This window comes from Hakea prostrata, chromosome 4, assembly GCF_041222555.1.
Source record: "Hakea prostrata isolate BN-2017 chromosome 4, UWA_Hpros_2, whole genome shotgun sequence".
In the NCBI taxonomy this organism is placed as follows: domain Eukaryota; kingdom Viridiplantae; phylum Streptophyta; class Magnoliopsida; order Proteales; family Proteaceae; genus Hakea; species Hakea prostrata.
Genome location: NC_142603.1, coordinates 7,908,123 through 7,920,877, shown reverse-complemented (window position 1 = coordinate 7,920,877; position 12,755 = coordinate 7,908,123). Strand labels below are relative to the sequence as shown.

The 12,755-nt window shown below is 33.7% G+C and overlaps 2 protein-coding genes across 2 annotated transcripts; both read right to left on the bottom strand.

Moving 5' to 3' along the window:
* Positions 1-266: 266 nt before the first annotated feature.
* Positions 267-1,521, bottom strand: LOC149017583 (transcription factor MYB1-like). Its single transcript, XM_089154250.1, has 3 exons — positions 1,347-1,521; positions 1,102-1,231; positions 267-992 (listed from the first exon to the last, which is right to left on the bottom strand). Exons 1-3 carry the CDS (start codon positions 1,477-1,479, stop codon positions 350-352), a joined length of 906 nt encoding a protein of 301 aa, XP_089010376.1. The 5' UTR covers positions 1,480-1,521; the 3' UTR covers positions 267-349.
* Positions 1,522-8,020: 6,499 nt separating this feature from the next.
* On the bottom strand, positions 8,021-9,201 carry LOC149017582 (transcription factor MYB1-like). Its single transcript, XM_089154254.1, has 3 exons — positions 9,027-9,201; positions 8,805-8,934; positions 8,021-8,674 (listed from the first exon to the last, which is right to left on the bottom strand). The coding sequence occupies exons 1-3, from the start codon at positions 9,157-9,159 to the stop codon at positions 8,044-8,046; spliced, it is 894 nt and encodes a 297-aa protein (XP_089010380.1). The 5' UTR covers positions 9,160-9,201; the 3' UTR covers positions 8,021-8,043.
* Between the last annotated feature and the right edge of the window lie 3,554 nt (positions 9,202-12,755).

Below are 12,755 nucleotides of genomic sequence, written 5' to 3'. Positions count from 1 at the left end.
CACATTGCAAATTTGGAGTTGCCTCTCACGTGACGACCCCCAAGAGTTTAAATTATTCTGTAAGATAATTTTATATTAACAAAAAATATTAAAGATTAAAATATTAAATAGTTCAGAATCTTTAATATATTTTATTGGAATCACTGCCAATGATATTAGAGTTAAATGCCTTCAACGAAAACTTGAGATGTCCCTCAAAAAGAAGAAGAAAAAAAAATTTACTTTCCAAATACAGATTATGAACCAAATAAAGAAATCCCCGACATGGTGATTAAAATGATGTTCTCAGAAATCGTGCGCAAGTTGCAGCTAAATATTTGCATGCAGATACATAGTTATTATCTGTGAGTTAATAATCTCCTAGCCAACTTTCTACTTGATCCAGGAGTGAAGAAGTACTGAAGGATGGAAAATCCAAATCATGATCGATACATTGGCTAAAAGTCCAATCATCCAGCTTTTCATCTGTTTCAGGACCGAGAAATGGTTGATCCCAAGATGGCAATGGTTGATCATCACTTTTACCTTCACTACTGCCCTCGCCTGCAGATTCTCCACTACCAAATTCAAACAAGTCTGAATTGAGAAGATCAGAGAATTGAAGGCAGCAATTGCAATCAAGATCTATCATGAGATTTGGTGATGAATCATCTACTTTCATTGGTTGAAGCTCTGGTTCTGATAATGGAGTTTTGTTGCTACCATGATCGACAACTTCTGGGTTACAGTTTGGTTGTGGAGTTGTATGAGTGAGAACAACCTGGTTGCACCTAAAAGCCTTGGTTCTGACCACTTGTGATTTTATCATTGAGGTCATCGTTTTCTTTCTCTTCTTCGATTTCTCTCCCTCATCGAACTGGACTGATTGCTTTTGAGTCGACGAACCAGTAGAAGTTTCTTGACCTCGAACCTTCTTTGATAAAATAGTGTTCCAATAGTTCTTGATTTCATTGTCTGTCCTACCTGGAAGCCTTCCTGCTATAATTGTCCACCTACATTGAAGCAAATCAACTCAGTTACTCTATGACATTGTTGTTTGGGTTCCATGCATGCAAAGAGAATGATTTCTACTCAAAACCCTTATATATAACCAGTTATTACCTGTTGCCCAAGAGTTTGTGAAGCCTAATTATGAGATCTTCTTCATCGTTGGAAATGTTTCCTCTTTTAATGTCTGGTCTCAAATAGTTCAACCATCGAAGCCTACAGCTCTTTCCACATCTCTTCAGACCTGCATTATTTATGAAACATGCATTTACATTAAATGGGTTCCTTTTCTCTTCACATGTAAATTGAAAATGGATGAAACAAATTAAGTTTTGACTTTAGCTAGCTAGCTCACAAACCTGCTTTTTGGGGAAGTTCCCTCCATTTCCCTTCGCCATGGTTCTTAATGTAATCTCTGAGGATTTTGTCTTCCATTGCAGTCCAAGCTCCTTTGTTCAAACCTACCTTCGAACAGCAGGGTGATGTACCCATCTCTTTCTCTCTCTCTCTCTCCCTCGCAGACCGCCTTGACGCTTTCGAGTATGAAAATGAAGTTTGCTGACACTAGGTGTTGTGAGTAGCGATTCTTATAGTAAACAGTGTTTGAGTTTCCCATTTTTTAAATCTAACCGAGATTTTTTAAAATAATCTCAAAGCAGCCAACGTGCTTGAAAATTTTCTTCCTAAAGAGACAAATATTGAGATTTTAGACCAATAAAGGAAGTGGCATAGCGAGCAATTTAGCATTAGAAACACTAGCGTTTCTTTGTTTCACTTGATAAAAAAAAATTGACAGCTCATGAGGATTTCATTGATCGGATCAATCTGCAACTAATTAATATCAAATGTTATTTTTTATCATTTTCTTTTAATTTGAACCAACTCAATCTATATTGATATCTCAGACAAACAAAGTTTTCAACGGTCAAAACCATATTAATCACTACTTTTTAGTGAAGAAATCGTGCTCGCTATATACAAAAATAAAAGAAAATAAAAATAAAATATTTCCAACAAATGGGATAATTAAATTGGTCGTCTCATTAACTCTGAGACCGAATTACGTGAGTATTGGTGTTTTGTAGCCTTTGTTTGGTTTTGAGCCTGATATTGGACCATGCCGACCAACACATAAAAAAAAGAAAAGAAAAGAAAAGAAAAGACATCTCTAACCCTACCAACTAGTGGATTTAAAAAAAAATAAATAAATAAAAAGAATTAATTAACCCTACTTTTGTGGAAGGGACCATGATTTTTTTATTTCTTCATGCCCATGATTTTTCCAATATTCTGCATTATCTTGTTAGTTGTGAATCACTTATCGGATACAGTAGAGAGTGGGATTTTTAAAATTTTGGAATTCCACATTCATCTACCATTCTTTGTAAATGTTCTTTTCTCCCATCTGCAGGTACCTGCTACCTTATCTGCAACTGCACCATATAGATTTGAAGACCGGTGTTCTCTCACAGTACTCTCTAATATGAATATGCGTGCACACATGTCTTCTCCACTTGTCAATGAGTGTCACTCCATCAACATGTAATCGGAACAGAATAATATACAATATAGGATGCCATGACAAAGGTTTCTCAGGAGATATATCATCACATACGCCATTAATTTGCTCAACAAGCTTGCTTCAGTCCCAATTACTGAGTTAGTTTTTAATTAATAAGGTTGGGGTTTTAAGATTTTTGGTTCAATCTAAAGACTTTTAGCTATTTAAACTCGAGTTACACCTAAATCAAACACAACCTTAAGATGTTAAGATAAAATTAATCAAATTGATTTCACATCTCAAAATTCCAAACAAACTAGTGTGACAAAGCATGAGCAACGTGGGTTACGGGATTTTTCGTTTCTGGGTATGTGGGTTGCAGCATCTTCAATTCTTTTATTTTTTTGATACATAAACGGAGTTCAAAAACCCAAATCAATTTAAAGAGAATTGGTCAAACGATCCACCTGAAGGTTGTAGTTTATTAACTGCTTATGTTTATTAACTCAATTATTATTTAATAATTCAAAACCAATAATGATGCTAGGAGTTAGCAGCAACGAGGACAAAAGATGAAACCTAACGGATCTCAAGAAACCTAATGATGGAATTCTAAATATTCACTGGATCTCTAGCAGTTTGGACACTATAAAGCTCTAGGAATTTGACAATTCTTTTTAAAATAAAATAAGTAAAACTTCTTAAAAAAATATTATCAGATAATTAATCTTTTTCAAAATCAACAAATGTGGGATTTTTTTTTTCAAAATAAAAATTTATATAATTGAACTATTGAAAACACATTGCATATTTGGTGTTATCTCTTGCATCAAAATTTGGAGTCACGTAAGTGTGACGACCCTGTAAGATAATCTTATGTCTTTACCAAAAAAAAAAAAAAAAAAAAAAGATAATTATGTGAATAGAAAAAATATAAATGAATTTATACTCTTTAGAATTCTTTTCTTTAGGCATCATCTCAATATTGTTGGATAAGATAGATTTGTTGTTGCAACATTTGTCCTATCATACATTTGCAAGATAACAAGTGATGCAACTTGATAGACTCCTAATGAAGTCACTAGAATGGCAGATAAGGCATTTGAATAATTCTCCATCAGCAAATCTTATTTAAAGGAAGTGCTGTCCTTTACAATGATGGAAAAAGATAGGCTCAACTCACTCTACCTTGGAATCCACCAGCGGAGGGTTTTTTAAAAATGAATTGCGAAGCAACATGGTTGAATGAAAACTGCTGAGGTGCAGTCAGATATATATATAGAGAGAGAGAGAAATCTGTGTTAGTGGCAGAGGCTTATGCAATTAAGAAAGGTCTTACAAAGGCTCTTAAAGAAAGTCTCAAAAAACTTTAGGTTGAATAGGACAACCTTGATCTGGTGCAGCAAATCAACAAGAAACAACAGGGTGATACGAAGTTTTTAAACATCTAAGAGGACATTTTCATGTTACAGAAAAATTTTTGTTTATTGTTCTTTTGATTATGATCCAAGGGCTGCCAGCTCAGTGATAGATGCCTTATCTCGATTGATCCATTTGATGAACTTCTGTTCCATTGGCCTTTACCAAATCCTTGAATTCCATATGATGGATAACAGATGCCAATGCATGTATTAGCAATTTCTTTCAATAAATTTCTTGCTTGCCAAATTGAACGATAGAAATTTAAATGCCTTAGAGATGGAAGAAAGCTTCCCAAATACACACTAGAAATTAAATAAGGAAATTTGCATGATAGTTGAAATCTCTCACGTGATGATCAAAACTTTTCCAACAATTGTGAGTAAGATCCAAAATTTCACCAACTAAATTGTCCCCAAATCATTTTGAACTTGTTAGAAAAGGAAAGTTGAATAGAGAAAGAGAGAAGAAGAGAGAAAGTTGAAGGAGGAGAGATAGAGAGACATGAGGAGAGAGAGAGAGAGAGAGAGAGAGAGAGTATTATTTCACATTAGATTTACAAGAAGTTAGTACAAAGTTTTATAAAGAAATAGAGTCATTTTTCCTTAGTGATCTAGGACTCTTGTGGTTGTGTTTCTAGGACTCTTGAATTACAATGTTTTGGTTTACATAAAGATAGGTGTTTTAGATTACATAAAATATTGACTAGGGTTTTGTACCAATCAGTATCAAACTCTTCTTTGGGTTGACTAGAGTCTTTGTGAATACCAATTATAGAGTTCTTCTTGAATGTAGTAACTAGTGTTTGATCAATTGTAGGACTTCTAACAGCAGTAGAACTCTTGGAAGCCTTGAATGTAGTAACTGGTGTTTGATCAGTTGTGGGTCGACTTCTAACAGTGATCGAACTCTTGGAAGCAACCCTAACCGCATAAGCTTGAGATGAAGTGGCAGCTAGACTATCCCTAATAGAACTTAACAAGCATAAAACCAGTCTACATTTCTTTATTCTCTTTTTCTTAATACTAAAAAAAATAGTTGTTTGAATATTTTAGGAGATTTTTTTCTCACGCAATATTATTCTCTCACTAAAAAAATTAAAAATAAAAATAACAAAAGGCTGAGGCCACACATGATAGTTTATGTTTTAAAATATGGGATTCCCATGAATCATGCCATTGGTATAAGGTGGGAACAAATTGATACACATTTCATATGTTTGTGTAGTATTATATATTATCTTCTTATAAGTTTAGAATATAAACAAATGGTTTGAATGAAAGAAATTATTAAAAAAATTATAATTTTTATTTTGTTTTTTATTTAGGAACATGACAAACACTGCTAACATCAATGTCTATCGATTCATCCCCAGTGCTGGTCTTAGTTTGAAGAAAGGAGAAGAATTAACTATGAGTTCAAGGATTCGAATCCCTTCAGAACAGGAGCAAAGCTCTGTCTTATATGTAAGAAGCAAACTTCCTGAGGATATATGTAATCAAGAGGTGTATGTGAATTAACTGTAGAGAATTTCACATGGGTTAGAATAACTAGGTATAAATTATAGAAGAAAAGAACATCATACAAGATAACAATTAACGTGTGATTAGCAAACTTGAATGTTTATCTGTTTCTTGTTCTAGACGACAAATTGGTCTCTATTCTTCCCAAAGACGGTACATTTCTCCATGATAAAAAGAGACAGATCGATTATGGCTAAATTTCAAGGAGTGTGCTGGGTTGACTTTCAGTTAAAAATCTCTAACCAGCTTTCTACTTGACCCAGAAAGAAAGTAAAGGATGCATGGGAAATCCAAATCAGGATCCAAACATTGGCTTTTCCTCCTCTGTTACTATTGTGAATCAATGGTAGCCAACAGAGAGAAAGAGCCACAAAAGCTTCTGCGTTTTTTTCTTTCTTGCATTTCAAGAGTCACACGCATGCACTTTATTTTGGAGTCCTTGATATAATTAAGAGTTGTCATGCTATCACAGGAGACCAAGGCTGGCTCTTTGGATGTCGACACAAGCTTGGTATGTTGTAGGAACCTCCGGCATAAAAACCACAGAAAAGCAAGGTTAAAAGTACCACTTGAATTAAATAAATCATCAATAGTATCCAATACAATAAAATTATTCTGGAAAAAACCACAACTTAAGTTTGGGAAATTGCCTTGGTTAAGAATATACTATAATAGATTAATATGGAGTGAAGTTTGAGTATTTACGTGATGTACTCTTGACCTTGTATGGGAATAATAAAGTAGTTTCAAGGAATGCCATAGTTGTAACTCATTTTATTTTAAGGAAAGCTAGTCATCAATTCATGAAAATATCAAACTCTCTCTAATTTGTTTGGCTGGTGCTAGTTCTAGATAAGGGTTGAGTGTTTGAATGACCATCTCACTAGCTACATAACCTTAAAGATACACATGTACAACATAAACAACAAGAGAAAATGTTTCAAATTAACAAGGCATCAATTGTTTGGGATCATAGCTTGCAGGTGTATATTATTAACCTTAATTCCTTCTCACAAATGAAGTTGTTGGAAATGGCTTGTGAGGATTCTGCTCCAATCTATTTACAACAAAGTCAAGTCTTTCAAGAAGTAAAGGAATCTGGAAATAGAAAAGGAAAAAAAAAAAATGCTTGATATTCAGCTACACAGTGCACTATATTGCACAGTATCAAGCAGTGCTACCTACAGCTATTAGCCACATTGCTAATAAAAAAAATGCTTGATATTCATCTTCTTATTTGATGTTGCATACTTGCATGCGTCGTATTTCCCCTCATTGTGCCGACTTTTGGGACCATTTGACCGTATAACCAGGAGGCAAGAGCCAACCATACCCTGACCATACCCTGTCAAGTAACAAGTTAAAAACAAATTTGGACTTATATATATTTCTACATGTGGATTCTATTATTTGAAGTATTTTTGGAGATCTGGTCGACTCCTCGTTAGTTCAGAATAGATCTGATGGAGATTTGAGGTTTTTTTTTTTATAAACTCAGGAAAGCTGCCACCCGTTCCAAACACAGCAGAGAACTCCTCTCACGTTCCATTTGCTTTTCTATGTAACCAAACACTCGAATACAACATGAAGATAATATTAAGAATCTTAAGATAGAACTAATCAAATTGGTTTAAATTAAAATAAAATATCTCAAAGTTCCAAGCAAACGTACAACTGAGATAAAAGCATGAGCAACGTGACTGTTACAGGTTTTCTTTTTTTTTTAGGTTTTTGGGTAAATGGTAGTGTAGCTTATTTACTGCTTAAATTTACTAACCCGGCATGAAAAGGAGATTTATATGTATTCGAATAGAAAACATCCTTAGATTCATGAAATCTAAGAATTTCATTTTTTTTTTTTTTTTTGCCTAAAAACGTGAAATAAAATGATATTGTAGCTTATTTACTGTTTAAATTTACTAACTTAAACAATAGTTAAAAACTAATACATGTGTCCAGGAGTGAGTTAGGATAATAACCCGGTTTTGAATTTGTTATGCCTCCAAGAACTTTATGATGAGACTCAAGTAAATTTGTTATGCTTTCAAGAAACCTAACCCTGAAAGAATATTCACTGGATCTCTAACAATGTGGCGGCCAATAATTTTTCTGGAGCAAATATAATTAATAATGAAAGTATCAAAAACACATTGCAAATTTGGAGTCTCACGTGACGACCTCACTAGTTGAAATTATTGTATAAGATAATTTTATATTAATAAAAATTATAAAATGATAGATTTCAATGGCTTCTACACAAACTAGTGCGAATCTGAAATTACTTTACGGTAGAGATCAAAACGAGAGTTGAGATTTTGATCTCGATCGCTCTTTTACAAAAGTTGCTTTAAATAACTTACGCGAAATAAGCTGTTGAATTTGATCTCTTTACACAGTTGAGCTTACCCAAACCTCACACTTCTATAGCCAAGAAAAAAACAAACTACTAGACATGGAAGAAAACTTTGCAAAAACATATCATGAACCAAATAAAGAAATCTCCACAGTAATTGAAATCTCAGACATGACGACTAAAATCATGTTCTCAAAAACCGTGCGCAAGTTGCACCTAAATATTTGCATGCGGATACATAGCTATTATTATCTGAGTTATTAATCTCCTAACCAACTTTCTACTTGATCCAGAAGTGAAGTGAAGGATGGGAAATCAAAATCAGGATTGATACATTGGCTAAAAGTCCAATCATCCAGCTTTTCCTCTGTTTGATCAGCACCGAGAAATGGCTGATCGCAAGATGGCAATGGTTGATCGTCACTGTTACCTTCACTGCTGCCCTCTCCTAATTCTCTGTTACCAAATTCAAACGAGTCTGAATTGAGAAGATCAGAGAATTGAAGGCAGCAATCAAGATCTATCATGAGATTTGGTGATGAATCATCTGCTCCCATTGGTACAAGCTCTGGTTCTGTTAATGGATTTCTGTTGCTACCATGATCGACAACTTCAGGGTTACAGTTTGGTTGTGGAGTCGTATGAGTGAGAACAACCCGGTTGCACCTAGAAGCCTTGGTTCTGACCACTTGTGATCTTATCATTGTGGTCATCGTTTTCTTTCCCTTCTTCGATTTCTCTCCCTCATCAAACTGGACTGATTGCTTTTGAATCGAACCAGAAGACGTTCCTTGACCTTGACCTTGAACCTTCTTTGATAAATTAGTGTTCCAGTAGTTCTTGATTTCATTATCTGTTCTACCTGGGATCCTTCCTGCTATAATTGCCCACCTACATTGAAGCAAATTGACTTAGTTACTCTATGACATTGTTGTTTGGGCTCCATGCAAAGAGAATGACTTCTACTCAAAACCTTTATAACAATTGGCAAATCAAGAATATATATACATATATACGTTACCTGTTGCCCAAGAGTTTGTGAAGCCTAATTATGAGATCTTCTTCATCGTTGGAAATGTTTCCTCTCTTGATGTCTGGTCTCAAATAGTTCATCCACCGAAGCCTGCAACTCTTTCCACATCTCTTCAGACCTGCATTTATGAAGCATTACAAATATGTTTCTTTTTACACGTAAAAAAACCATAGAAAAACAAGATTTTGACTTTTACTATGGCTCACAAACCTGCTTTTTGGGGAAGGTCTCTCCATCTCCCTTCGCCATGATTCATAATGTAGTCTTTGAGAATTTTGTCTTCAATTGCAGTCCAAGCTCCTTTGTTCAAACCTACCTTCGAACAGCAAGGTGATCTACCCATCTCTCTCCTCGCAGACTTTGATACTTTGAGGTATATATGAGAATGAAGTTTGCTCACCACTGGGTGTTGCGAGTAGCGATTCTTATAGTCCACAGTGTTTGAGTTTTCCCATTTTTTTTAAAACATCTCACACCTAACGTGCTTGAAAATTTTCTTCTTACAGAGACCAGTATTGAGATTCCAGACCACTTAGCGGGAGTCGGTAGCTAGCAATATAGAAATAGAAGCACTAGTCTCTTTCTGTTTTACTTAATAAAAAAATTGACAGCCATGAGGATTTTAGTGATTGAATCTGCAACTAATTAATATCAAATGTTATTTTAAGAAGCTGAGGCCAAGGCAAGAAATAACTTACTAAACGACCCGGATTATCATTCTCTTGAACCAATTGGATTTTTACGGACGGCTCAATGACGTGATCAGAAACGGTCACAATTAAAACCCAACTAAGAATTAAATCTCTAAACTTCCTCTAAATTTCATCTCTCCTCTTTTCTTGATGTTTAATTTTAGGATTTATTAGATTCCGTTCTCAGTTGGATTCTAATTTTATCCATTGGATTTTTAACTATCACATGTGGCAATCCTATATATGAATTACAAGAAGTTGCTGGGATGAGAATTGTAGAGGATGTGAATAGGTGGGGGGTTGGGTCCTAAACAACAACAAAAAAAGGATCTCAGGAATTGAAAACGGCCAAAAGTCCTACTTGAAATGGATAATGCCCTACGGGCTAGGTAGTAAACAACATAATTCTCCTCCCAAGGAATCCACTCAACATTACAACTCGAAAAACCCAACATCAGGTCTTTCATATCCTCAAGGGGCACTCGGTCCAACAAGCTCGAGTCTCCCTATGCAATAGTAGAGATCCATGCAATCAGTCATCACCACCACGGCCTGAGAGCCTTACTCCCTCTGTACCTCTCCCAGGACAGAGTCAACATGAATGTCATTGCTTCTCCCACAATTGCCGAAGGGATGGTCATTGGATTTGAAACTACCACTAGCATAGTTTCCTCTATAAAAGCCATGAAACCAACGTCTCCTTTGTTCGACTCCAACGGTAGAGCAGCATCACACTTAATGACAATGGAGTCATGAGGGAGCTCACCTGGCTACTGTGATAAATCTATTAGCAAAGAAATAAGAAAATCAACTCTTCTTCATGATATATGTAATATTCATTTTCCCAATATGAAAAAATTTCTTGTACAAAAATGTTTCCAACAAATAGGATGAAATCGGTCTCATTAATTTTAATTCTTTTCTTTTTTTTAGGAAAATTTTTATAGATGATCATATTTTTAAAAAGATTTATACTCAATAAGATATTGTAAAAAAATTTTACTTAAATTGATCCTATTTTTTTAATAATTACCAAATCCCAAATTTTGTGATTATTTTTACTACCCAACTAATATTCTACCATGAATGACCCAATTACCCTCAAGTCTTTTATATAAAAACTTGTAAGAAATGCTTACCAATTCTTTTTGGTTACACAAGTCTGCAAATTTCAAATATCTAGAGATTTCAAATCTATAGATTTCAAATTTATGGAGTTATAATTTATAAAATTAGATGTTTGGTTGTGGAATGAAATCTATGGATTCATCCTAAAAAATTATTTGATCGACGTGATTTTTGTGAATGTGCAAATGTATAGTTTTCTTTTAAATCTCTGGATTTCACCCTTTACCCATAAATCAACAGATTCATGTTTTTAGTGTAAAAAGGTGAATCTCTAGATTTCATAAATCTAGAGATTTTTACAACCAAATGGGTATAATTCTCAGATTTATGAATTCAAAGATTTGAAATCTCTAGATTCATGTAACCAAACGGGCCCTTAATCTCTTGGCAATCCTAAAGTTGACAACATCTTGTCTTTTGTAGCTCTCAGACCTCGTATTATTGTCATTTTCATCGTTTGCAATAAAAGACTAAGGGTAATTTGAATAGTTCATGATAGAATATTAGCTGGATGGAAAAAAAATTATTTTGAAAAATTAAAATTTGATAATTATTTTTAAAAATATAATCCATTTAAATAAAAAATATTTAAAATATCTTATTAAGTGAATCTTTTAAAAATCTGACCATCTAAGAATTTTTTTTCCTTTTTTTAATGGGTCAAGAAGATATAACCATTAATTCTAATTCAGGTGTAGGTGTATGTAGCTTTCGATTAGTTCTGAAAAGAAAAGAAATTTCTACCCCCAGACACGATTGGATTTTATTTTATTTTATTTATAAATTGACCCTACTTTTGTGGAAGGGACCACATAAATCTAATGTCAATTTTTTTATTTCTTCATTCGCATGGTTTTTCCAAAAGTTCTGAAGATCTTGTTATTCTGAACCAGTTCATATTCGATACATTAATGGAGATTGGGATTTTTAAAATTTGCTTCACGTCGCACACACGGCAAAGCTCCTGCTACTGTCTCACATTCATCTACCATTCTTTGTAAATTTTTCTCGTTCTCCTTCTGGTAAGTGGTAACTACCTTTCCTATATTCAACAAGCTTCGATCTTTGACCAAAAAGAACAAGCTTCGAACAGTTTAGATTACTGAGTCTAGTTTAATCTGAAGTCGAAGTCTTCCCAGCTATTTAAGCCCAAGTTACTTGGTCTAAATTCTCTATCTTTTTTTCAACTAAATTTTCAACCACGTTTGATGTTTTCCATTTGTTTTGGTATTAGAACCGAAAGAAGAAGAAAAAATGACATCATTAATTTTTCATTCTTCAAAACAATTCTAAAGCTTTAAAGCCTTCAATTTGATATGTAGTATTTTCATAAAGATTATACAAATTCAAGATCAGGCTGAACCATTTTTATATTGGAATTGTAAATATGATTTTACATTATTATCAAAGCCATAATAGGTCTCAATCTGCAATGATATTAGTGTTACGTTGTCTTGGCTCCCTCAAAAAAATATATATATTTTTTTTTAGATTCTCCAAAAAACAAGCTTAGTAAATGTTGTTATTCGGAGATTTGATAGCTCCATACTAAATTTTCCTAGGCTCTAGTAGCTGTGTTCCCCTTTTCTCTCTTCCTTTTGTTTTTCATTCTTTCCCTTGGAGGTGTTTATAATTATTCATCGGGATAAAAAAAGTCTTACAGTCTCTCCTTTCCCTTTGCATTTCTATCAAATCAAAGGTTACTTTTTGTGAGAATATTTGAGTCAAAGGTAATAAAACCAACTCCAAATAAAATGTATCTAAATTCCAAATAAACAAATGAAACAAAGAAGCATGAGTGAGTGAGTGAGTGACATGGGATGTAGTTTACAAAGTGCAATAATAAAGATTTAACAAATCTCAAAAACCTTAACAATAGAGTTCGGCAAAAACTATCACTCGTGTTGCTGATTAAAAGATGGAAAGTGAACGATAACCTTATTAATTTAGAAACTACTCTTACATGATGACAACCTACTCTAATAGTCTGTCATCAAAAAAAAAAAATTTTTTTTTTTTGGTGAGAAAAGAATATATTGTAATAAAATTATTATTATTATTATTATTATTATTATTATTATTATTATTATAAATATAATAAAATAAAAACTTAACGAGA